At 36.9% G+C, this 27,563-nt stretch overlaps 1 protein-coding gene across 1 annotated transcript in view; it reads right to left on the minus strand.

Moving 5' to 3' along the window:
• Positions 1-27,563, minus strand: part of pparab (peroxisome proliferator-activated receptor alpha b) — a 42,181-nt gene that overhangs the window by 6,562 nt on the left and 8,056 nt on the right. The window contains exons 2-7 of the mRNA XM_007231582.4: positions 17,629-17,877; positions 14,694-14,851; positions 10,901-11,039; positions 5,865-6,064; positions 2,810-3,019; positions 290-533 (exon numbers count right to left, since the gene is read on the minus strand). Coding sequence (XP_007231644.3) covers positions 290-533; positions 2,810-3,019; positions 5,865-6,064; positions 10,901-11,039; positions 14,694-14,851; positions 17,629-17,836 — 1,159 coding nt within the window. The 5' untranslated portion in view covers positions 17,837-17,877. The remainder of the gene's footprint in view (positions 1-289; positions 534-2,809; positions 3,020-5,864; positions 6,065-10,900; positions 11,040-14,693; positions 14,852-17,628; positions 17,878-27,563) is intronic.

Consider the following 27,563-nt stretch of genomic DNA (forward strand, 5'->3'; position numbering starts at 1 on the left):
ACCCACAAATACCCTGGGATAGAGTTTAATTAGACTATAAAAAAGGCTATAAAAATATGATAAAAGAACACCACCTCAACATCATTTGGTGAACATTGTGGAATCAGCCACAAGTCTTTTCTAGTTGTCATATCAAGAGAAAGGTTTTTCCCTGTCAGTGTATAATCTTCAGATCTAAGCATCACAATGTACACCGACATAACAAACATTATGGCACAGGTAATAGAATAACAAAAGAACTACAAATTAAAGTCAGTATCAAGGTAATCTTAACCTTGTTGAACCTCACCTCCACAGCAGATGATAGCAGCCACAAACAGAGCCAGGTCACTATCGTCCAGTTCCAGAGCATTAAATTTCATGGCGAACTGGAACTTAGGCTCCATCATTTCACTGAACGGCCGTCGCAGGCTCTTCAGGAACTCCCTTGTGATAAAGCCGCTGCCATAGGCAACCAGCAACCCGTCTTTATTCATGCAGGAGGCCAGCATGGCAAACAGTGCCTCATACACACCGTACTTCAGCAGCGTGACCTAAAGGAGAGGAATAGCTGTGTTTAATATATTGTGAAACAGTAAACTAAGAAAAGCTCGAACAACGAAACAGTTCATTCTGAGCAACACAATAGTATACCACTGAATATTTATTATATACTATATAACTAGATAAAAACAATCCTTTATTTAGGTACTGTAGTACAATAATAATTTACCTACAGTACCAGTCAAAAGTTAGGACACAACTCTTCTCTCTGATTTTTTTTCTTCTTCTTTACTATTTTTTGACACTGTAAATTTGATATTGAAGACATTAAATGTTATACAGGAACACGTGAAATGATTTTTAAACAAAAAGTGTTAAACAAGGCAGAATATGTTTTGTACCGTATTTTTCGGACTATAAGGCGCACTTAAAAACTTTTAATTTTCACAAAAATTGACAGTGCGTCTTATAATACGGTGCGCCTTTTGTATGGATTTTACTCGTCAGGTTGTAAGGAGCAGTAAACACACACTCCGTGCAGCGTTATAGAGAGTTTCAGTGCTATACAGAGTCCAGAGCCGTGCAGCTCCGAGGCTGAGCAGCAATAGCATTAGCTAGATGCTAACCGCTAAGCTAGCTAGCTTATTCACTGAGATCAGTATTATCTAAATTTTACTCGTCAGGTTGTAAGGAGCAGTAAACACACACTCCGTGCAGCGTTATACAGAGTTTCAGTGCTATACAGAGTCCAGAGCCGTGCAGCTCCGAGGCTGGAGCAGCAAATAGCATTAGCTAGCTTATTCACTGTTCAGAGATCAGTATTATCAAAATTTTACCCGTCAGGTGTAAGGAGCAGTAAACACACACTCCGTGCAGAGCAGCAATAGCATTAGCTAGATGCTAACCGCTTAGCTAGCTAGCTTTTTCACTGTTCAGAGATCAGTATTTTCTAAATTTAGCACTTTTAATACTGCTGGAGCAGTATTATTAGAGTTAGATGCTAATCGCTAAGCGTTCACCGTTCAGAGGTGAGTTATCGGCCTGTAAGTCTGTGCTGCTTTGCCTGGCTAGCATTAGCTAGATGCTAAGCGCTAACTCTCTCAGAGGTGAGTTTTATCAGCCTGTAATCTGCTTGTTTACAGTGTTAAAACAAGCTACGGGGGACGAATCGCTAGCTAATATCTCACTGTCTTACCAGAACACGCAGGATTACTCAGTGTAACGCTGTCGTTTAAGTTTGGGTTAACTTTACTAGTTTAGGTGACTAGCTAGCGTGCTAGCGGATAGCTATGCTAACGCTGGTGCAGCAAGCCTTAGTGGACATCTGGAAATCTAAGCTTACTGTAAATAAACTGAAGCACGTTACTCACCCAAATAAACAGTTTTCAGGAGAGGAATCTGTGTAGATTAATATCCAGCACTCGTTTGACTTTGAAAGAGCTAGATTTATATATACTGAGACGCTCCACCGGCAAGCGACCACCCCCGGTGGGGGAAGGGAAACATGGCGCCACCCCTGTTCACTTTGATATAGGCACCCTTTCTAGTGTCACTTAACGCGCCTTATAATGCGATGCGCCCTATGTATGGAAAAATAGCAGAAAATAGGTGTTCTTTGATAGTGCGTCTTATAATACGGTGCGCCTTATAGTCCGAAAAATACGGTACTTTAGATTCCTCTAAGTAGCACATTTAGCTTTAAGGACAGATCTGCACTCTTGGTGTTTTAATCTCAGTGTCGTAATGAGGTAGATTCACCTGGAATATTTTTTTCAGCATCTTGAAGGAAGGAGTTCCTGGAGGGGCTGAAGAATAGTTGCTGCTTTTCCTTCATGCTGTGAAGCTCTAGCTCACTCTAAATCACCTTAAATCACCATCTCAGTTGGGTTTAGATCAGGGGATTGTGGAGGACAAACACTTTTTTGTTTACTTTAGAATTCCATATGTGTCCTTTAATTGTTGTAATTTATTTAATATTAATCCACAATGTACGAAAAAAATGTATAAAGAAATAAAGAATAACATTGAATGAGAAGGTGTGTCCAAAACCTTTTACTGGTTCTGTATATCAACAATGTTCCTTTTGATGCTGGCAATGCTTTTATGCATTTATATGCAGATGATACAATTCTGTATGCCTTTGACATTTTAGCTTTCTGACGCACAGAACCAATAACGAATATCTGATGTAGGTTGTAACTCCACATATTCTCTCAATAATCCTACTGTAATGCAGCTGATGTCACACCTGTAACAAATTGGTTGTAAGTGTATTATTCTAATTCTTAAAATGATGTTCATATTTATTGTAATTGCTAGGACTGACCTGGTCATTCAGGTCCAGAGTGCAGAAGCCTGGCACGGACTTGGCAAACTCTGTGAGCTCAGTGACTGTCTCCACAGATGTGCACTGGCAGCAGTGGAAGATGCGAACTTCTGCATCCTTATTGAGCAGCCCTCCTGAAGTACCAACCATCTTAGCCACCAGAGTCTGCTCAGCCAGCTGCAGAGTTTCCATGTCATGGACGACAAAAGGCTAGAAAACAACAGTGACAGACTGAGAATCAAAACTCTCTCTAGTTATAATGAAAGTAGGACATAAATCACTTTAAATTATTTTTCAATTACAGTGCACTGATGGAAGCAATATGCCGATATAAATATTTTCTGATAAAAAACTATTTAAATATCATCACATTGCCCAGCTCTACTTTAAACTGAATGCACATTTGTGTTTGTCATTACAAAGGCCTATTTTAATGACTTTATATTTATATAGAGTTTTAAGGGCTATTTAAAATATTAGATAAATCAGACAGCAAATCTTTCTAAAGTATTTTATTTAATTGTTTCATTGTCCTTCCTGCTGTCTCCACTCCTCCTGTCTGAGCTCCCTTCCTCCTCCTTTTTGCAACTGCAACATTTTTTAAATTACTGTTAAAACATGTTACTCTCAGCAGCTATATCATTGGGTTTAGGAAAGGCACTATATAAGTTCTCAGACAAAGCTTCCCTGCTTTCCAAACCAATATACAGTATATGGACAAAAGTATTGGAACATCTGCTTATTATTAATAAAATAAAAAAGTTGAGGCTGCTTTGTTTTGAGTAAGTATCTCTACTCTCTCTAGATTTTGACACACTGCTGTGAGCATTTGATTGCATTCAGCAAAGTAGTGCACTATAGGCCCCCCTTACATTACTTTTACTTTTATACTTTAAAAGTATAAAAGTCGTTTTGATTTTGATTAATTTTACACTTTTATTTAAGTAAAAGGTTTGAGTTTACTTTAACTTATACAGAAGTATTTTTAAACCTTAGAATCTATTTTTCTATTTAATGAATGGAAAATGGGAATACTTTTGACTCCTTTGGATTTCGAGCCTCACATGATGGCAAAAACAATTCAAGTTCCCACAGCCTGCCACCTGCTGCTGTACATCAACCTAAGGTTATGTCAGGCTATGCTTGACCCTCTAATCATAAACAGGCTATAGGAAGCTTTTAAACGGGTTACAAAACAATACCGTTCTGTTTACAGCAGTGTAGCTTCCAGTGGTTGAAATTTACATTAACATAAGATAGGCTCACTTAACCATCATACATAAATATTCAGCACATGCATGTGACTGCATTATTTACACAGAACTGAGCAGTTTCAGGGACTATATTACACAGCAACAAGCAACAAAACAAGTATCTTTTGTGGAAAAGTATGAAAAGTCAGATCAGTATAAGCTATGAAGTAAAACATCTGTGAAGTACCACCCAGCGAAGCTGAAGAAACTAAGTTAGATTAAATCACTGGAAAATGTCCAGCTTCCCTTACAGAAGAGATACGTTTGACACCCTAACATCCTTTTTTTAAGGAGAGAAAGAGTGTACTGTGTGAGAACATGCTAGGATGAAAGAGTCTCTTTAGCCTAGCCTCAATCACACCAAACAGCTGGGTAATGTCCCAGGGACTTGAGAGCACAGAGATCTACAGTCAGATGGAACCAACAATCATGCTAGTGTTGCAGATGCGAGTAGGGACGGTATTTGTGAAGTGGACCTATACACTCCCTGGCCTTTATCCACACCCTGTAAATGGAGCCACTGGAATCTGGGGTTATTCATGAATTCAGCCACTCCTTATAGATGATTTATGGATATTACATACAGTATAGTATAAAAGGCAAAAGGCTGATAAAAATTATATTCAAAGCAAATTTGTTGAATTAAAGCGTTAACCATTTCCAAACCTCTCCAACCCCTAGTTTGTCTGATGAGTTCTTCATTAAATAACAAAAAGAACTGAAATCCACTTGACTCCTTCTGTTCATGTTTATCTAATCCTGTCATTACTACAAGGACTAGACACACTGTATATATGCATAGTGTGTCTGTGTTCTCTGGAATGATGGCACTCCATTTAATACTTTTGGGATGTGTTGGGGATCAGATGGGATTCTGATAATCCAACATCCTGTTCTTTTGCTGAATGCAATTTAATAATTACACCTTGTAGAAAGCTTTCCCTGGACTGTAGAGACAGTTATGCCAGATACACACTACATAATTTTAGCCCAGTTTTTCAGTTGAAGAGAGTTTTTCGTTGATCACCGTCAAAAAACACGAAGGCAGTTTGGGGATCTCTCTGTGCTCACTTATCCGCATGACTGTGTGAACTACTAAAAGACGCTTGCCGATCTGTTGCTGACTGATCTCTGACCAGTTGGAGACATCTGGCAAATATATGGCATGCTATATATCTGACCCAGTCAGTGACTAGAAGTCAGGAGCGGCAGATACCTACAGCCGATGGAATTACGGAGAAAGAGAAAACCACATTTGTGACCCCATGTCACCGATCAGTCATGTAGTGTGAAAGACTGCTGGCAACAACTGAAGACCCAAAAGGTTGTGTAGTGTGAAACTGGCATTACTCCAACAAAGGATGAACTCTTTTTTTAAAACCCTTAACTTTGGAATAAACAATGAATAAGCAGGTGTTCCAAAGACTTTTAAAATCAACTTTTAATTTAGGTTAATGTGAATAAATTGCTCCAGGAAAAGTTTTTGAGTATATGTTTTTGTTCCTTTTGTTAATTTATAAAATACTGTCAAGATCAACTACAACTGCATTCAAAGCAACTGCATTCAACAAAGCTTCCAGACAGTTGCAGGGATAATCATGCAAGCAAATTTTAAGGGTACAAATTTAAGTATTTTATAGGTATTTTAAGGGAACAAATTTAAGTATTTTGTACCCTGCCAGCTCAGGAATTCTACTGCTTTTTGCAATTTAAAAGGAACAATCTTTGGCTCTACTGCTTTTAGTTTTAATAGTTAAAGTAGAGCTGCATGACACTCAGAACGCAATGTAGGTTAATCTTACAGGTGTGTTTGTCTTGCCCGTTAGGATGGTCCGTGCTTTGGATTTGTTCATGCTGAAGTTCTTCAGGTAAGCCTCGTAGATCTGCTTGGCTAAAGTCTTCTGGTCGGCCAGCCGAGGATCCTCCACCTCTTTCTCGCCTGTTAATATCTCAGCCTTCAGCTTCAGCTTCTCTGACTGGGGCATTCGGCCAAAGCGGATAGCTGTGTGTAAAACAGATAATACTCCCTTAGTTTCAGTTTTCATTTTCCCTTTCAGGCTCACACAGATAAATATCTGACATTTTGAAAGAAATTTTATTATGTTTACTGCTATAGACAAATTACAAACCATTAAACTAAACCAGATTTGGGATGTGATCTTTAAAACGGAAAGTTTTCCTTCCAGGGTTTCATACTGGCTTGTTAATGTATTTAAAGAGATCATCAAAATGACACAGGACTGTTTGAAAATTCAGTGATCGCAGTGCTAGACCCAGCTTTACAGAAAAACCTACAGTTCTTACATCACTTCCTCTGTGACACATTTTTAACTGTCCCCAGAAAATATTTATAATATTCGGAAAATGTAGAGATGTCATCTTTAAACACAATTGCAAAGTAATAAATAATAATAATAATAATAATAATAATAAAAAAAAAAAAAAAAAAAAAATATATATATATATATATATATATATATATATATATATATATATAATTGATGTCTTACAGTGACACTAAACAATTTCACCATTACAAACAAAACAAAAGTATTTTTTGTAATTTGACTTTTTTCTTAAATCGTCTAGTGTATGGTTGGAATAAACTGTGAGACACTGAATGTCCATCTTGGTTTTAACATTTCTTGAAATTTGATATTCACATTGACTATCGATATCACTTTATTCTTGCTTAAGAGGACTCTGCACAGATTAAACAATTGTCTGAACAGACTTCGGCCATGGTCATGTGGAAACAAACAATTTCACATTGGAAACTCCTCCTGCACTTCAGAGATTCAAATCAAACTTAAGGGAAAATGATTGCAAGTTCAAATAAACATATTGCACATCTTGTGGATGTCTGTTGTCTTGGTAGTAGACCCCAAGGAGTTGTGTAACACACATTTCAAGCTGGATTCTGTCCAGATGGAGAAACCATTGCATGTTATCATCTGAAAAGGACAAAATGACCCAGTATAGGATGATGTAAGATTTCCACTGGCATTTCAGAATTATTCTACCAGCAATGAAAGGTTATTGACCGGTTATTTCCTTCCATAGGTCAACTGATGTCCCTTAGGTGTACAACGACTTTGATAAAGTCCATAATGCACATCAGAATCAGAGCTGGTGCCATCTATTTACTCTATGATAAACCTTTGCTTTAGCACTGCGCATGTTCTTCAGTAGTGCACACTGCATTCAAACACTCTGAACACATGGACCTGAAAAGTGATCCAATGCTGTACTTAGACAGTAAAATCTCAGAGGCTAATCAGATTATCTCTGGTCTGCCTGTAAACCGGTTCTCTTTGACACAAAGCCCACCACACACACACACACACACACACACCTCTAGCCTTTAAACAACACAGAACACTGTTGTCTGCATACTGCATGTTACCCTTCACGCAATTCAAGTCACTTGCTCAAAGAAAACCAATTCTACATTTTTATTTAAGTAAATGCACAGTAAGTAAAATTCATAAATAAAGCCTTTACATTTTGTAGCTAACGAGATGTTCCATTATACACAGGGTTGTTGTTGCAGAAGGAGCATCAGCAGACGTGTCAGATGCAGCTCAGCATAAGCACATTTGCTAAGCTGGCTCTGAGAGGATGAGGCTTTGGTCAGTCTGCCCAAAGCACTACCATGTCTAACTAATAAGCTGGAACACAGCACTTTAACTATCTACACTGTACTTTTAAAGACAAAAAACATGTTCTAAACTATTTTAGGCAATGTTGTAATTTTACTTGTGATATGCAGGTTACCAACAATGTGCAATTTAATAAAAAAACACAAAAACTTAAACATAATCCAGTGCAGTTTCCTGATTTAATGAAATACCACAAATATACCATATTTTTCGCACTATAAGGCGCTATAAGGCGCCTTATGTATGAATTTTACCAGTCAGGTTGTAAGGAGCGGTAAAACCACTCTTCCAAATTGCAGTGTTATACAGGAGTTTCAGTTTAGTTCTCCAGCACTGGGGCTGGAGTAGCATTAGCATTAGCCACTAACCGCTATTTCCCCATTCAGAGGGGAGTATTATCGGCCTGTGGCCTGCTGCTAACCCCAGCTAGCACTGCTGGAGCGGTTAGCCACTTAGGCTAATGCCTAAGTGGCTAGTGCCTAGTGCTGGAGAAATTTGGGAATCTAAGCTTACTGTGAATAAACAAAAGTGCTTTACTCACCCAAATAAACAGTTTTCAGGAGAGAAATCCGTGTAGATTTACATCCAGCGCTCGTTTGACTTTAAAAGAAAGTCTTTTTTTATTACAGTTTTGTTTACTTCGCTTAGCTTTATTTAACTTAGTTAGCTACACCCCACCTCACCTCCACTCAGCGGTGAGACCTGCTGAAATAGAAGTTCCTTACAGTGTCTCGTAAAATGAGCCCAATAGTGACCTTATGTATGAAAGTAGACCAGAAAATAGACATTCATTGATGGTGCACCTTATAATACGGTGCACATTATAATGTGAAAAATACGGTTCCACTAATATATACTTTATATAAGTTACATACACCGTTATAAGATATAAGATTTTAGCACATTTCACAATCTATCCTTTATCTTTGTTTTGGTACAAACATCTAACATCTTAATTTCATTACAGTCTGGTGTAAAATAGATGTATTCTTAAAAAACAAAACAAACAAACAAACAAACAAAAACCTCAAACTAAGAAAATTAAATTCTTACTGGTGATGACACTGGGATGGGTGGTTTTAAGCAGAAGTGTTCTGTGGAAGATCATATTAGGATACATGCCTTGCTGGCTGAAGCACAAGAATGAGTCAGAGTGACCGCATGAAGACGTGGAGGTATAGTTTCAATCCTGTGACCACTGAACCTGAGCCAGACCACTTGGTTAATGTGAGAATAGAATGTCCTTACTTAAGGGGAGGCAGTGAAGCAAAAAGTTGTAAAGTAGCTAAAATTTAAAAATGCTTAAAATGAAATTGTTTACATATTCCTACATTCTATCACTTGTAATTGGACACTAGCTTATTAATAATGCACATTTAAAATCCTTTTACAGTCTTCTTTTATGCAAGAAAGAGAGCCTGGTGAACAGACATATTTATTATATGCAGTTTTTACTCATTTTTTTAAAGGATTTAAAGTGTTTTTAAATAAATCAATAAAAGGTTTTAAGACTTGTGTTATTTACCAAGAAAGCATTTTGAAATTTGTCAAAGATAAGTATGATTTAGCTTTAACTGTAAAGGGATTTTTTTTTGATAAGCATTTAAAAAAATTAATTTAAGTAAGCATTTTTGTCAATAGTATTTAAATTATTACTTTGTTATTACTATAACTGACAGATGCAGGCCTAATAATTTACAGCAGTCTGTAAAACACAGATACAGTGTGAACCTGTGATGATTTGAACAGTCCATAAAACATACTTCTAAATCACTAACATACACAAACACTAATATAAAGTTTTCTAAACTCATGCCGTGGCTCGTCCATCTGGCAGCTTGACCTAACACATAGTCGGCGAGCCCCGTCAACCTGTGTTGACACTCTTCCATGATGTCACTCAGACTACCAGCACCCTCTCCGCTATTTTTAGTGTGGAACTGCCAAAGCTTCGTACAGCCGGGTCAGCATGCCATGCTGCAAGTGTACATAAAAAAGGGATTGGTACACAAAAAGCATGTAAGGTCAGGGACTTTGAGCATGACCTGATTCAAGGCATGCGTCCTCCAACTGCTGAGCATGTGAACCCAGAGATCTGTGTACAGCTGCAGACTCGAAGCATTGTATGGAAGCTGACCCATGACTGCGGGGTTTAGACCAAGAACAATGGAAGGGTCACTTTGCAGGGTCGCTCTTCAAATAACAAACTTTGTTAAGCGTCATGTTTCTTGTGCTTTGAACCTTCTGATTGATGATTAGCTTATACAACTTTAGATGCTGTAAAAAGGCACAATAACTCGGAGAGAGTCAACTGAAAAGCTGATAATGTGATTTTCAGGAAGTGAAGCTGTGCATACTCCATGTGTCGTGGGTACGCTATCATGGTTACATAACAGAGATAACCTGAATAGTGTTTACATTGTCTCTGAGGTAACAGGAAACTTGTAATTGTCATTTGATGTCATGGTAGCAAGCAGGCCAAGACAATGTCACCTTACCCACTGTAGTAGAAATTAATAAATAATGAACTATTAGCTGATTCGTCTGTTTCAATCAGGTAATCCAGACTGACCAGAGAACTGGTTGCAAAAGGCAGTGAATATAATGATGACACATGAAATAGGGCCTGTTCCATTTATGACTTATAGCCCAAGTCTACATGCTATCTGCCCAGATTTAATCCCAGATTCTATGTTAGTTGCCTCTAGTCTGCAGATTCTTTTGGAAAAGTCGACAGTTGTAGAGAGAATCGAGTATTGTGTGAGGTGCTATTGATAAAGCTACTTACTAGGCCGTTTCTTATTAAAAAATGTACCTTACACATCAAATGATGCAGCAGCTACACGCTGGCGCAAGTACATGTCCAAAGCTACAGCACTGTTTAAGGTGGAATGGAGATAATAAGAAGATAACATCAGCTTCAGTGTTTCAATTCTGCATCTTCTAGGTAATGCAGGACAAGTTTGGGGCATGTTCGGCTAATAAAAATCATATCAGCAAAACTCAGTCAAAAATTGAGATACCCAGTCTGTTTATAATCTGCTGGAACTTTAAAAGTCATGTACTGTACCCAAAGCTCAAACAGCAACAGGATCTACTGCCAGGACATAATCTGTTATTGCCTGCATGTACGTGCGTGTACATGTAGGTGTGTGTGTTGATGCCACAACACTCACCATTATGGGACATGCCCACAGATAGGCACTTCTGAAAGCGGCAGTATTGGCACTTGTTCCGGTTCTTCTTTTGGATTTTGCAGTGGCGTTCACACTTGTCATATTCCAGCTTGAGGCGGATGGTCCTCCTGAAGAAGCCCTACAGGTGGCAGAAGTGAGAATTCATGAGTTCACTGGGTTTAAAACCCAACCCACCTCTCAAAAAAAGACAAAACACAGAACATCTGCCAGAGCGAAACATAGTTCTTTTACTAGAAAACACATTTACGTTTGAGAAGCATGCTTACTATGTATATTCATGTGGCTGTCATATGATAAACAATACAGTGCTTATTCTTAAGACTGAATTAAGAGATTCTTTTTTTTTCATCAAAATATGTAGATAAAAAAATTCAGTGTTTTATAAAGAGTAGTTTTCAGTTTTGCTTCTTAACTATTTGGACCAGTTAAATCTCTTTGTGTGGTTAGTTTGGGTTGGTGTGAAAACTGTAAGCGCACTCGGATATGGACTAAAACAACCACACAGAGACCCAAGAGAGATGGTGGTCTCGAGCCAGATTATCAAATATACTCCTTTTATTTGAGCTAAACGGCTGTACAGGTGCAGTTTAACCTGATATGTCAGCCAGAAAATTACAACAACTATGAACAAATTCAGTCTCTGCTGCTGCTCCATACTAAGCTGTTTACACACTGAATGCTGTATTTGCAGAGTGCACTGCTTATGGCCACACAGCTCTGTTTACTACACAGACATCTGCCCCACAGATCCCACTAAAAACACTGTGTTTGAAAGCGGAGCAGCAATATGTCCGCACTCCTTGTTAAAGCAGCTTCACAAAAATATATGTATTGGTCTGGAACACAGACCTTTCAAGCTATATTTATTTTCTTGCTTCAGCACCAGACAACTCTGGCCAATAAAACACATCATACATTTTCCCCTGCATCTCAGTAGTGGTCTGGACAGTTTATATTTTCCTCAGGTTTTTTTTAAAGGAACTCTGCCTTTGTACACAGAAAAATATTTCAAACTAGAACATGTTTTCCTTCCCATGTCTAAAGATATAAATCGCAAATATTTCTTTCCAAGCAAGTGAATGTACGCAACATGCTACAAATAAATTACATGTACAGTACTTCAAGATTAAACTGGACCAATGGCTCAATGATCAAACTGTATAACGTCCACAACAGAAAAGTGCAAGTCATCAGACCACGCAATCAGAAATTTGTACTCAACCTGAAATCATTTAACTTGCACAATCTGGATAAATAGTACAGTCAATCGACAATGAGCAGTGCCAGCAGTGTGGACACTCCAAAGGGAGGCTGGCAGGGAGATGATGGGCCATTAAACAGGAATTGCTTCATTTCTGTTTAGCCATTCTGTCCTGAGACTCTTCCACAAAGTTACGAAAGGCAGATTATGGTGAGGGCAGGAGATCCATGGGGGACAACAGGAGGAGTGGGAGGGGGTGGGTTGATTTGAGGACAGGGAAGGTTGGGGGTGTGAGTCCTGCAGAGAGACAGCGTGCCGCTGGTCACGGATATAGCCACGTGGCTGGAAAGGCCTAATCATGGGCCTTGGGCATGACTGTTCAGCTGGGAACAGTGAGGGACAGAGTATGTAAAGGCTGGTGTCTGATGGAGTACGCATGTCAAAGTGTGTGGGTTACACAGTGTGTGAACAGCATGGGCCACTGTCGGCTCCATGAGAGGCTGTCATTTGAGCTCTACTTAAATAACGGCCCCATACTAAAGCAATAAGCCACCGCAGGCAGTGTGTTAAAGTTATTTGGCATGGGTAAAAGGTGTCATTAATCAACAGCATAAGCATATTTAATAAATGTTTTAATTGTTTAGAAACTAGAGGCTGTCACATCAGTACATATTGATTCCACACAGCTTGTGGATCAGGTTTTAAAACCAGATATAGTAGGGAACCAAGCCTCTTTCAAATTATTTTTATGTAGCATGTTCCTCACTTTAAATGACGCACTCATACTCTTCCATTTCGTCATTACAGCACTAGCAGCATTACACAGCACTGCATACCTCCAAGCTCACATTTATGTTCTCTGACATTGGAAGCATGAATTGGAGGTCACCGGTTGTGTCCACAGCTGTAACCGCCATTGTTTTGTCCCTGTGACTTGGCTCAGGCACACAACCTGTGCAAGGACCCGACTGAGGTATGTCTGCCACCCATGTTTCCGCACAACTTGGGCTCTGTTCTGACAGGCTTAAAGTACTACTGAACCCAGTGCCAATCAGCCTCAGTAAAATGGCAGTACTAACTTCATTAGTGTAAAAAGGGTGTATGTAAATGTATTTAAATTAGATTTAACTCATTTGAATGACATACAGCTCTGTAGTAAAATGACATTTTCGTTTTATTCTATAAACTATAGACAACATTTCTCCCAAATTCCAAAAACAAGTATTGTCATTTATAGAATTTACTTGCAGAAAATGAGAAATGGCTGAAATAACAAAAAAAGATGCAGTGTTTTCAGACCTCAAATAATACAAAGACAAGTCAATTTGTAAGAGTTCAGAAATCAATATTTGGTGGAATAACCCTGGTTTTTAATCACAGTTTTTTAAGCATCTTGGTATGTTTTCCTCCACCAGTCTTACACACTGCTTTTGGATAGCTTTATGCCACTCCTGGTGCAAAGATTCAAGCAGTTCAGCTTGGTTTGATGGCTTGTGATTATATTCCAGAGGTTTTCAGTTTGGTAAAATCAAAGAACCTAATCATTTTTAAGTGGTCTCTTTTTTTTTTTTTTTCCAGAGCTGTATTTAACGTTAAACAAATTTAACCAGCATTCTGAGGGTAGATTTCTTAAGAACTGTTTTCTTGATTATTTTTTAATGGTAGGTTGTATATATTGCGATCCTAGAAGAAGTTTAAGAAGATAATCAGTGGAGTTGTATGTAGGACAGCTTTTTAAATTTAATAAGTCATTGGGATCTTAAATCTTCAGCTATAACGTGTTGAGTAGATGAAAACCAGTAACTGCACATTCGACAGCCGACGGCTTTCTGCAGAAAATATACAGGCGGGAGGAACAGCAGAAAGGAGGAAAGCGAGAAGTCGTCATTCAACCTTACAGTAAAACTTGATCTGCTTTGCCCTGGTACTGCTTGTGGGAGCGGATGCCCCACTTTAGTGCTCCATATGGAGGCTATATCAGGCGTAGGGCCATATGCAGGACGGGTGTAATCCACATTCAGCATAAAACTACTAATGACATGATATGCTGATTTGCAAGTTAAGCACGGTTTACAACACTTAATACATAAACCAATAGATCTCAGGGGTTTGAGGGAGCTGTGCATTTAATATGAGAAGGAAACAGTATTTAAATATATTGAATAGTATAAGCGAGGCAAGGCTGAGTAACACAGTAAAGCTCTGATCGTATTACCATATGGTTTATGCTTTTTTATATCATATTTCATTAAAATGAAAAACATTTTGTTGTATTAATGATAGCCATGAAATCAATAATAAAATTACTGTGATAATAAAATCACAGCTTTATTCAGTCTACTGCTTTACTGTTTTAATGTGCATTACCATGTTTAAAAAAAACTGTGAATTATTAGTCATTGTATTAGAGCAACAATATGTCTAAACATATATATGGTACTTTAAGAAGTGTTTCATTAAACGGCTAAACAGAACTGAAGGCAAAATATCACAATTCATGATCACCATTAAAATATGGTGAAATAATATCATGAAATGTCACATTTTGCTAAAGTGAAAATGAAAGCTCACCTTGCAGCCCTCACAGGCGTGGACCCCATAATGATATCCTGAGGCTCGATCTGAACACACACGACACTCCAGATTCAGGGAGGCTGAGGTGAACTCCTCCTGACCTGCTGTGGCCCCACACACACCTGAGGATGGACTTGAGGCTGGGGTCAGGGCATCTACACACACAAACAAATAAAGCAATGATGTTTTAAAACACTTTCAACCTTGCAAAGATTACAAAATATGACCGCAATATACATGAACAGCTCAAATATGCATAAAACATTCTGCTAAAACACTATAAAACATCTATTGTAAATAGTTTTACTATTGTAACATTAGTGAGGGATTAATAAAGGCTATGCAGAACGTGAAAAATCTGTCCCATCCGTCCCTAGCTGTTAGACACTTACAGCTACGATTAGTAATTTGATCTCAGATATCTCTAATCATGTAGAATGAAGAGCACATCATTAGCATCAAAAGCAAGAGAGGCTTGCACGCAGACAAGACCCATCCTATATTTGTCTCAGGATCACTCATATCGAAAGTGATTGAAATGGATCAAACAAGACAGCTAAGTGCATCTGTATTTTACAGTTAAACGCTATGAGTAATATCTGGAGTAAGGCCTGACGAAAGTTTTTTGGCTGACACTGAGCCTACACATGAAGATAATTAATAAAATGTAATATACATTTTAAATACATAAAAATACATTAATTAAAGACATTAATTAACATAATGTGACAAGAGAATCGAAGCTAAATATTTCTTCACTCACAGATATTTCATTAAACTCTGAGTATCAAATAAAATATACACTGTAGCCAAATACTGTAAACAAATTAGTATAGAACTTTTTAGTATAGAATAGAGGTACCAAATTCTCTATTTCTATGTGTTTGAAAAAGTTCAGAACAGTTAATAGTTAACTTATTATATACTTGGATTTTGAGCTTTATTCACCAAAACAAATGGAATCGAGGAATGCTAATGGTTTTACACTTGTATAAAGTTTACATGTAACTCTGATCTAACATAAAAAAAACAACTTGGATAAAGAACAATGCAATCTGAAAATTTGAAAGTAGCTTCTAACTGTTAAATCCTAAGATTTTTTAACACAAAAGTTTGTTTTGTTAAATTTCTTTATTTTTCTTAACTGCGTTATAAAATTAAAAAACAATGTTTTAAACACCATCTAAAAAACAGCCTACAAAGTCTTACTAAAAGTGGATGTGAGATCCTTTGTTGTATGATATTTTAAAATGTTTAGTAGTATAAGAACAAAGAATAGTTTTTTTTATCACGCCTACTGATACTGAAACTGTTTACATGTAGGCTTTTTTCCAATACATAATCTGCTGGACCAGCACAGGAAGAGCTCACAAATGCATGTTTATGATGTAAATAAACAGATTTACAGTAAATTATGTAAAACTGTAACTTTTTTTCTTTCGTAATTATAAAAACTAAAATATTTTTTATTATTAAAAATGTTTATGTTTATGTTTAATGTTTATGCTTTTGTCCACTCTGATAGGTCTGCTTTCAGAATGCCCTGGCACCTAACACGCCCTGCTACCCTCGTTAATGTTTGCATTTCGCTCTGGTTCAATAGTTTTATGCTCCTTGTGCAACTATTGTATTTACTGTATGATGTAACATCGCGTGATATTCCTTATCTGTTCTAGACAGTTTCTGTGAATGTTGAGGAATTCCCGTAATTTTTAGGATAAAAGGATATTTTAGGATCACACACGCATGCACGAACTAATAAATGGAAAATGCATCAAGGAAGTATTTACTCAGTTTATCTGATAATTAAAAGGGAATTTGGGTGAGGAATTACATTTAAGGTAAGATTAAATAAACAGGCTTTAGAGATTAAATAAATTAACTTATGGTTTAGCTTTTACGGAAGTACTACCCAATACAAGCACAGACAGTTTCTTTCAAAACAAATACAGTATTTTTTTTTTAATTAATAACATCTAAAACATCAGAATACATTCAGTAGCTTCACTGTATTTTTATTTACTGCACAATGTGTGTTGCTTATCTGATGATTTCCATTGTTTATTTTTTGTTTTTACTTTTACTGTCCCAGTTTATTAACTTTAATATTAAACCTGAAAAGTCTCCAAACATGTAACAGATATAAAATACACTATATATTTACATCTTCAACAAGCTGTCATAGGCAGGCTGCTGACAGTACCAGTCAAAAGTTTCTCTTTCTAATTGTTTTTTTTTGTTTTTTTTACATTAAAGCTAAACTGGAACAAATGCAGGATTATTATTGTAAAAAAAGAACGTTAAACACACCAAACTATGTTTTATACTTTAGATTCTTCTAAGTAGCTTTGATGACAGATGTGCACACTCGTTCAACGGCTCATCCCAAGTCACCCATCTCAGTTGGGTTTAGGTTTGTAGAGGCCAAACACTTTTATTTTTTACTGCGTAACTCTATTTGTGTGTCCCTTAATTGTTTTCATGTCGCGAAAAAATTATCTACATGCAGAAAATAAATTAAATAAAAAAAATAAAGAAAAGCATTAAACCATGAGGTGTGTCCAAATTTTGACTGGTACAGTACATAGTTAATAAAATTAAAGAGAAACAAAATTAAGTCTACTTAATATTTTGTATCAACATTAGATTCAACATTAGATAAATCTAAGCACTTTTTTTATATTTAACTAAATGTTTTCAAATGCTTCACTGCTGCTATTGCTTACTGATGTGTTCCTGATATATTACTGATACACTGTTACTAATCTGTTAAACATCTTAAAAGAAGCCACTCTCAAAATAAAATATTAAGTTAAGCAGAGTTACAGTGACAGAGATAGGAGATGTCCTTAGTTACAACAAAAATGGCCTGATGCATCTTTGATAGATCAGAGAGTAACTAATAAAAATCAAACTGTCTGAGCACACTTACCAAGCACTGTGGAGCTCTCTGAGCTGGAGCACATGCCGGACGACGGGTACTCAGGTACGTCCAGGCTGCTGAGAGCTTCTTCGTCAATGGACTGCGAGATGTCCTGCAGATCACTCACACTGCCCATGAAGTCCCTGCAGAGTGGGCTGTCAAGCACCGGCTCATCCAGAGGGGACGGGGGGCTGTATGTGCTCTCTATGTCTACCATGATGATGGTGGACGGGGCCCGAGAACAACATGTGCATCAGACTGGACAGAGAGAAAGGCAGTGAGAGACGTCCCATTAGATTCTGAGATTCATTATGAAACTAAGCAGCTTTCACAACTACTGCTAATGTAAACTGACACTTACAAATGATCACGAGGACACTTTAAAAGGGGGTCAATAACAGTTTCTTTAGTGTACTTCAAGTCTTCATACATATATCAAATCAGATTTATCTATACACTCATCCTAACGACTCAGCAAGTTCTTGATAAAATGAAGCAGCAGTCGTTAATCATGGTAATGTTCTGAGCTGTTGACCAGTGTTACCCTGTCGAGAGTGTTGAGTTTTATTCTTTTACTCCCGTTCTTATCAGTATCGAACATGGATGGGATCACTCAAAAATAACCTTATCTAAGTGTCTGTGTTGTGTCTGCCTGATAGAGGGGTTAAGCACACAAGGCAATTGAGGCCAGCAGAGCTATCAATAGTTAATATGCACTTAGAGGAGAAGTTTATAGGCCTCAACATGACAAATGTAGCCTGGGAAGGTGTCTTTAAGTGTAGGCTAGATTTACGTACAACTGGCATGCGGCCTATTTATAAGGAGCATATGCACACCAGACACATCTTAAAGTGTTACGCTGCTGAAGAGTGCCAACAAAACATCATAAATAGTTCACCAGTAGAGCAGTAGGTCACACGAGAACGGCAGGAGTTCAGCATATGCATCATGTTCTAAGAGGAGCTTCGTATACCACGGGGAGATCTTTAAAGCATGGGTGCACAGAAGCACAGAAGATTGTGAGTGCATGAAGGAAGGAAGAATGCAAGGCTAAATAAACTAACCACAGTAAACTACTATTATTTTGCCATTTTCAGAAAGAAAAAGGGAGAAAAGAAAAACTAAAGAAGAGAAGGAGGCACGCAGAGTGCAGAAGAAAATGCAAAAAGAAGTTTTGAATGTGAAGGACAATGAGGCATGGAGTAGCGAGAGGAGGGGATTCAGGGTCGTCAGCAACAACAACAGAGCTTTGTTTGTCCCAGGGTCAAAGTGACTCAGTAGGACACAACTCTCTGAGCCAGGCCTAGACAATGTCGAGCAAGGGTACAGACTGAGAGGAAGACGTGTAGGAAGCCTTACTAAAAAAAAAAGATGTGGAATGTAACGTACAGAAAATATTTAGAAAATGAAATATACTGTTTTTATGGTTTTTTTTCTTCTTCATTTTTTCTCCTAAGTATATTATAATATGCACAATCCATGCAGATTTTATGTTATTTTATTTAGCCTATTTTTAAAAAACAAATGTAGAAATTCAGAAATTATTTGGATTGGATTCCACTGTTCCATTAAAGGTCACCTTCCGTCGTTTTTTCTTTCATTTTAAAATGTCTAGTTGTGGTCTCTAGTATGAATGAATGACATGTGAGCCGTTTTTGTAAAAAAAAAGTGCTCAGGTGTCTCTGTATAGCTCTTTTTTAATGGACTGTTTTAGGGGTGTGTCCAAAATGACCGGATTCCAGCTTTGCTCATGAATATTCATACATGCAAACAGCATGCAAATATCTCTCCTCTGATTGGCTAGGAGCACTGCGACGCCCCTCCACCGCTCTGCCGCTCACTGCCTCCCACCTCCTAACTGATGAGCGGTGATGTTGCGTCGCTTCAGCTCCGCCTCTGGGAGTTTCTCGAGCCAAGGTGGGCTGGTCTGTGAGTTTCTGCCTACGTAGGCAGAAAGATAATTCAAAATTCACCCGTTTTTCGGAGGGGGGGGAGGGGGGATTTCTTTGCTTAGTTCCTGCAGACAATGGGGGCTGCAAAACAGTTTAATGTGCAGGTGTACACATTCAACTCGGAGAGACCTACTGTATTCCACAAAAAACAAGAAAAATCGGATTTTCGCGGAAGGTGACCTTTAACAATCTTAACAGTTTGTAAAAACAGAAAATAGCAGGTTGAAACAGCTTCTATTGTTTAAACTAGGGGTGTGCGATATACTGTATATCTTCTACGCTAATATCTTAATTGCTGGGGTAACAATGTGCAAGCTAACATTATTGAGTATGCTAATCACTGGGGAAAACAAAAATCAAATCAAAACAATACACTAGCTAGTTAGCATAGGCTAACCCTGTGCTCACACTGGCAGGAGTTTCTCATGTCACCCCAAGTTTACCTGCTATCTGTGTGTTTGTGGTGGCTTGCACTTTAGCATTTACTGGAGTGGCCGGTTAGCATGGATGCTAATCCAGCAAGCTACAGGAGCCATATGCTTTTATTTACATTTTTCTTCAAATTTTAGACACAGCGTTTATGTGCTCAGGGCTCTCTTGTGCAGGTTAATACAATTTAAAACATATTTTTCAATAATGCAAAGTATTGTTTACTATCGTTTTTGAGATTTTATTTTTTGATCAGTTTTGCCTACTTATAGTTTGAACTAAGGAATTATAATACTCTTGTATTTTTTGCACTATAAGGCGCATCATATTATAAGTTGCACTATCAATGAATTATATTTTCTGGTCTTATGCTTATGCTGCTCCAGCCTCAGTGCTGGACAAAACTTCTGTTTAACGCTGTACTTCAGTGGAGAGGCTTTACTGCTTCTTACAACCTGACTGATAAAATTCATACATAAGGCGCACTGATGATATTTAATTGCTTGTTACCACATTAAGTCATTTCTGGTCTGTAACAATTATAATAAATGTAAGAAAAATGTATTACATACACTTTACCTCAACCTAGTTACGTATTTATATACATGAGCTAATTTATCTTCTTAGCACTTTGTTTTTTCTTTTATGATTGATGACTGCTTTTGAGTCTTGTTTTAGCAAATAAAACTGAAACAAAACAATTTTTATAATGAAAATATTAATTTCATATTATGGCATAAACTGTTTAAAATAAATATTTTGTTGGCTATATACTTTAAATGAAATAAATAAGAAGTACAGTGTAAAAAAAACACAACACAAACCTGTGTACTGCTATAACCCTACCAAATGCTGACAACATGCAACCTAATGCCCAGAAGTTTTCAGTCAGCCCACATTATAGATACTACTTTAAAGATAATAATACTTTATAGATACTACAGATAGCTACTTTAAAATGCACCCATAGCTTGCATAACTTATATAATCTACTGAAAAGCATGAAGCTGTATATATATATATATTCGTAAATGGTGAAATACAGTCATGATGCTGCTCTTTTAAATAATCACTTATAATTTATACAACATACACAGCCCTACATATATATTGCATACCCCCAATTCTCATAAGCATAATGAGATTTTTTTTTTTTTTTTTACTTTTTTTTTTTAGACCTAGTGTGGAGTAATCCAGAAGAGTTTCGTTTGCTGCTGCAACAAATGGGGAACAAATTCTCTATTAATGCTGTTGATTTTATTAGAAATGGTGGAGGAGCTGTGGGACACAATATTTTCTTTCTTTCTATTGAACTCATGAAAGCAGTTTACGTGTGTGATTTTAGCTTGATCTAGTTTGAATCTTGGAGCTGTATTAACTTGCTGAACTCTGCCTGGCTGTGGTACCTTAGCCTGTCTTCATATGAGCAAAGTGTAAACTGGCATGACAAAATGAGATGAAACAGATGTGGAGAGAAGCAAGGAACAATCCAAACAAAACAACCCTGCTACTAACTGAGGAATCCTGAAGATTGAAGAAGAATCAGATCTATTTATGTAATCTGTTACCATTAAGTTTATCCAGATGATCACACAAAATGTAGTCTACCATCTAGTAAACTACTGACTTTATTGACTTTCTTTTATTACCCTACATGCCTGCTGATACAGTATGATTCAGGAGCTTGCATCAAAACCTATACTTCACCCACTGTGTGCAGTCCAACCCTAGCCCAGTTACATAAGCAAGACATAATTTCATAAAGACGCATTCTGTACTGTAATACATCAAGTGTAAGTGCATTATCTTCACTGGACTTTAGACCCGGTCTGGATTTTGCTGATAGCTTATCTATTCACATTAAGGGAATCTAACCACCCAAACTTAAAATCCAATTAGTTTCCATTACAACGAAAGTAAATGTCAATGTAATTATAGTAGGCCTAATAGCTCCTGCCAGTTTAATACCTTCTAAGAAGAATACCACTTTTAAAAACTGTTCCATACACAGCTGTAAACCTTAACGCCAAACTACAGAGGTGACCATTTCTCACCTCAGCTAACAGGTGACGGGTACAGTAAATGAGTAATCACTGTATTTAAACATTAGCTTAGCTTTGTAAATGATTTCAAAATTCCTCAACGTCACAGTTAACTCTGAAGCTGGGAGGGTTTTTCCAATTGCTCTCCACACACATCCTCATCAAATACAACACCTTCCTTAATCACTCTGTCTGCCCGGCACTATTTTGCAATATCAATATTATGTTCCACCCCTAGTGAGGACCAGCACATGCCTCCTCCGACACATGTGAAGTCAGACACTTACTCAATAAAAACTGCTACTGATGCAGCAGTAACTGTGCTATCCTGATCAACATCACACTGATCCATGGGACTCTGATCCAAGCAATCTTCTGTTTACAGTGACAGTTCCTTATTCCCCTGGACCTCTACAACATCAGTGTGATTAATACAAATACTATTATCTTATATAATCGTTAAATAATACATAAGCAATAACAATAGTACACTTTATGTGCAAACATTTGTGGTCACCCCTTCAAATAAATTCATTCTGCTTCTTAAAGTTTCTACCATTGCTGACACAGACACACAAATGCACAAACACCGCTTGTCTAGTCACTGTAGAGAAGTTTTGCCAATGAAATATAAGCTTCTTGAGCAGGGCATGGTCAAGAGTAGCATAAAGCCCTCTTTAGGTAGTACTGAGCCGTGGAACTGTATTATTTGGTGCTCCATTCAATACTTGGATACATCACAGAAATACTAAAAAAATCTAGCAGAAAACTTGTCCTGGACAGTAGAGACAGTTACATCAAGAAAAAAAGCAGAATAAACTTTTTTATACGTTTCAGAACAACAATGAATAAGCAGATGTTTCAATACATTTGTTCATAAAGTGTATTTAACACTTATAACACTTATCTTACAGGTGTACTTAACAAAACCAAAGTACATTTTTAAAGTGTGTTCTATATGTTTTCATTTGTTTAAAAAAATATTACAAGTAAAACATGATACAGAAGTACAGAGACATATGCAAATTAATACTTTAATATAAGGGGTGGGCGATATGGCCCTAAAAAAAAATCACGATATTTCATGTTATTTTTGCGATAACGATACTTTTGGCGATATAAATTAATGATTTGTTTTTCCAAGAATACACTACTGCAACAAAATGAAAACTTTATTTTATTGTTGCATACACACCCCTACCTGAGAGATTTAAAAAAAATACAATAATTTTATCAGATTTGTATCAGAAGTCAATGATCCAGAATGTCTAATAACACACTAATAACACACTCCAAATATCTTCTTATATTCAGGATAAAAATAAAATAAATGATACTGTACAGATATAATCTGTCTCTAGTAGATATATAATGGGAAATGAGAACAGTGTGAATTTTTCTTTTGCTAAAAAAAAATGTAGTAACCTAAAGTGATAATCAGGGGTGGGTGATATGGCACAATATTTTTAGGGTATTATATCGTTCACGATATTCAAAAATGTTGGCGATATTATCGCGTACGATACGATTGGGACACCCCTACTTATTATTTAACTTATTTTCTAAATAATAAGTCAGAATGTTAGATGTAAGCTTCAGTTTTTAGGAATTAGAATGTTCTAGCAAATTCATAATGGTTTAAGCTTTAAAAGATTAAGATGACCACCCGGCTATCTTTTCCACTACACTGGGTCATATGATTGGAGAGTGGTGGACAATTTTTAGGGAACTGCTTTATCACACAGGAAAAATGCAGTATTCTAAAATACAGGAGTATCTGCCTCACAAACTGTCTTTAATAAACTCATTAAAACTGGGCTCAGCTATCATTAACCATTCTATAAATCTGTGAGATATGCATTACGTTACATATCTCACAGATTATACAACATAATACACTACTGTTAAATTACGCTGCTGCATGCTGTCATTGGTACATACTGTGATTTGTACACGCTGAGGCTTTGTTGCGATATGACTTGCAACATAAAGAAAACTAATGAACACTCAATATGATATTAAAATGTGGGAGTGCTTGGTTTTGACAAAAAACTACGCACATCTGTTTGACCATATGAATGTCACAATCTCGGAACAGGGAGCAAAGGCACACAGCGATCTGTCAGAGCACTCATTTGTGCATTGCAACGGCAGAAGCTGTTATTGCAATAATGACTAACAAACAATACACAGCAGAGAAACTGTCCTGAGTAACCGAAACAGACCAGTCCCACATGGTACGAGGTACCTTTGAAAGTGTGCAAGCAGAGGCAGACAGCACAAGCCTGTCAACATTGTTGAGTGTGACATTCTTCATGTCCAACACCTAGAGACTTCCTGTTCTGACAGGAGTATAGTACTAAACTATAGTAACACACACAGTGTATGGAACAATGAGGATCGGACAGTTACTCCTCTGCAGCCTCAGCCAAGTGGCTTGGTTTTGGCACATTTCACTTGAGTTATTGGTACATGAGCACAGGGAACATTCAGTAGCAGCAGGTCTGGGGACTATGACTTTCCCAGTTTTGTCAGTTAGCCATCAAGAGAGCTAAAGCTGCAAATTGAAGCAAGTGTGTGGAAGGGAAATCATTAGTATTATACAACCACAAAAAAAGAAAATGTTGTGACAGTATGAAAAATGTAAATAAAAATTAATTATAGTTTACTTTTATTACTTTGTAGACTGTAAAAACCCAAGATAGTTTGTCTAATTGCTCCTGGGTGTAAACTGGATTGTGAGATCACAATTTTGTTCCACCTCATGTACCACATGTGATGCGAATGACAATAAAATCTCCTTGAATCCTTAATTTGTTAATATACATTCATCCCTCCATTTTAGGCCAGCAACACATTCCAAAATAGTTGGGATGGTAAAGAATTTCCTATTTTGTAATGTTGCTATTTTTCATTTTGGCACAGAGAATTCTTATGCATTTGTTACAACCTGGAAATCAATTGCTTATTATTATTTTTTTAAGTTGCCCTAGTCCCAACTACTTTTGGAATGAGTTTCAGGCCTGAAATGAGGGAATGAATATGTATTAACAAATGAAAAGATGCTGACCAGAAAAAAAAAAAAAAAATCTTGTGTTCATACTGTCTGCAATGAAATAATGTCAAAAAAGTAAATATAAGAAATTCAAAGAAATTCATAGGCTGAAGTGCTGCTAGGAGCATTAAAATTGTGAATCTTTCCAACAGGTGCTCTTTTGAAGCTGGGCATAGATTAAAATATGAAAAAAATATATAAGTCAAAGGCAGTCTGTTGAAGAAAAATGATTAAAAAGCTTTTAATGTGTCATGGCAAGTAAATTGAATAACATTGAGGCCATCTTGGCCTTTATCTTCATATTTCTTATTTGAGGTTATACAAAAGCTTGTTGCATGTGGAGAACAGTGGAAATACCAGCAAAAAAGAATTTACAGAGCTGAAAAAAATTATTTATGCAAGCAGAGATGGGTAAACCATGAAGAATAAACTCTGGACTGAATGGTTCTTATTTGAAACCAGCAAAAAAAAGGAGGTTGTTCCATGCAATCACTCCAAAGAACCCTTTATGGCCATATTATTTAGCAGATAGGTGGTAAAGAAAAGGCACAGAACAGTGGGGGATATGATAATGTCTGCATAAATTGTCCTTTCTCTGAAGGACATCTGCAATATTTCACACCCTCCAAACCTTTTTAAAGCTTGTTCGTCACTAGACTACAGTTATCTGAAGAAAAAAACTAAACAATAACAAGCAAACCAGAAAAGCTTTTCTTCGAGCCGGATTAGCCTGGCGACGGCATGTGCAAAAACAAAACAAAAACCTTCCAAAACAGAGGTCGCGTTCTCTCATGTGATTTCTTCTGTATTTGCCCGGTTCTGCATTGAAAACAGCAACAAGGATAAAGTGTGGTGGCAAAAGCTGTTGACTGTAAGACAGCTGTAAGGATCCTGTTACATTTTCCGATGCGCTGCTCAACAAGATCACTGTGTTTTAGAGGAGGGGGTGCTGTCCTCCAGTGCTGTGGACTTCACCACTGTGTATGCTATGGAATGTGGGAATATTTCGGAGTATATAATACAGTATACATTTTAGGAGCATGTACATAGTTTAATTAAGAGTGAGTACATCATAGAAATTGCCTTGAGGAATCCAATTCTGGGACATGGTTGTGATTGATAACAGTGGAAACAGATGAGATAGTCATCTGATGAATGAATCTGCACACCGCTTGAACATTCTCTGCTTGCTCACATGTGACTGCGCAGAGCCTGCAAGAGGGACAGCTACAGAAAGAACACTGCACATTAAAGTCAGCCCAGGAGGGCCATAGTTTAATGTTCAGTATGTTCTGTCAGAGGAGTATTAACACTCATGTACGCAGCAGGTATGCTGGAAATGCAGGTCACAGCTTTAAAGAGTTTTGAACAATCAAACAGCACTAAGGCTGAGTAAATCACAGTTACAAATAGTATCTTTATATGAAGTTATATATAAGTTATGTAAGTTATATCCCTGAAAAACTTTACACAAGAGAACTGAGGGTCACTATTAAAAAAAAAAAACATTGTGAACAAGAATTCCACACAAACAAAACATGCATAAGTAATTCTGTTAAAAATGTTACTTAGATTTAGTGTGAGGAAGCATGTAAAGTGTGACTGTTCACAATAATTTTCAATTTAAATGATTTTTATTGATCCTGCTCATGTAGATGTAGTGAAATATTATGGACATTTTAATGCGTACTGTGATATTGTATTAATACCACTTTCCCAGTAGGGCCATTTGTTTGCAAGAATTTGGTAATATGATACGCAACACAATAGAGGAGTTGCAATTCAATATTACAATATATTGCAATACTGTAAGCAAGGTAATATATTGCAATTTTTTTATATTTTAATACAAAGGAAAAAAATATGAAATTAAATCACATGAAATTTTTGAAACCAAATCATATGTGTAAAATCTGAGTAAATTAAATGTTTTATTGTTATCCAATCAAAGGTATCTAAAGAGAGCCTACAAAACCGCTATCTAGCAGTCTGGGTTTAAACATAACACTAAATGAATCACTGCCTGCCACCAATCTTTACATGTAAACTAACAATTAATCAATATTAAAAATAAAAAAATCAATACAGTATTGCAAAACAAATATTGTGGTACTTAGATAAATTAATATTTCCTTACACCCATATTTCACATCCTTTCATATTCTAACAAAACATCAAGCATGGTTTAGTGCTATCCAAGATTATATCAATAAATCATCACTATTTCAAAAATAATGGACGCAAAACCATATGTGAGATACAAGACACGCAGACAGATAGAGAGAGATCTTTGCACAGGTGTAAAAAGAACATAATCAGCAAATCAGTGGCCATGTGCCAGCAGGTGCAGGGGACTTGAACAATTTGGGACCATGCAGTTGCTTGTAAGATCACCAGATTTTTAAAAATCATTAACAATATGACTCAAGTTCCTTTATCCAGTCAGTCTACAACCTATTTCTAAGC

This window comes from Astyanax mexicanus, chromosome 2, assembly GCF_023375975.1.
Source record: "Astyanax mexicanus isolate ESR-SI-001 chromosome 2, AstMex3_surface, whole genome shotgun sequence".
Classification (NCBI taxonomy): Eukaryota; Metazoa; Chordata; class Actinopteri; order Characiformes; family Acestrorhamphidae; genus Astyanax; species Astyanax mexicanus.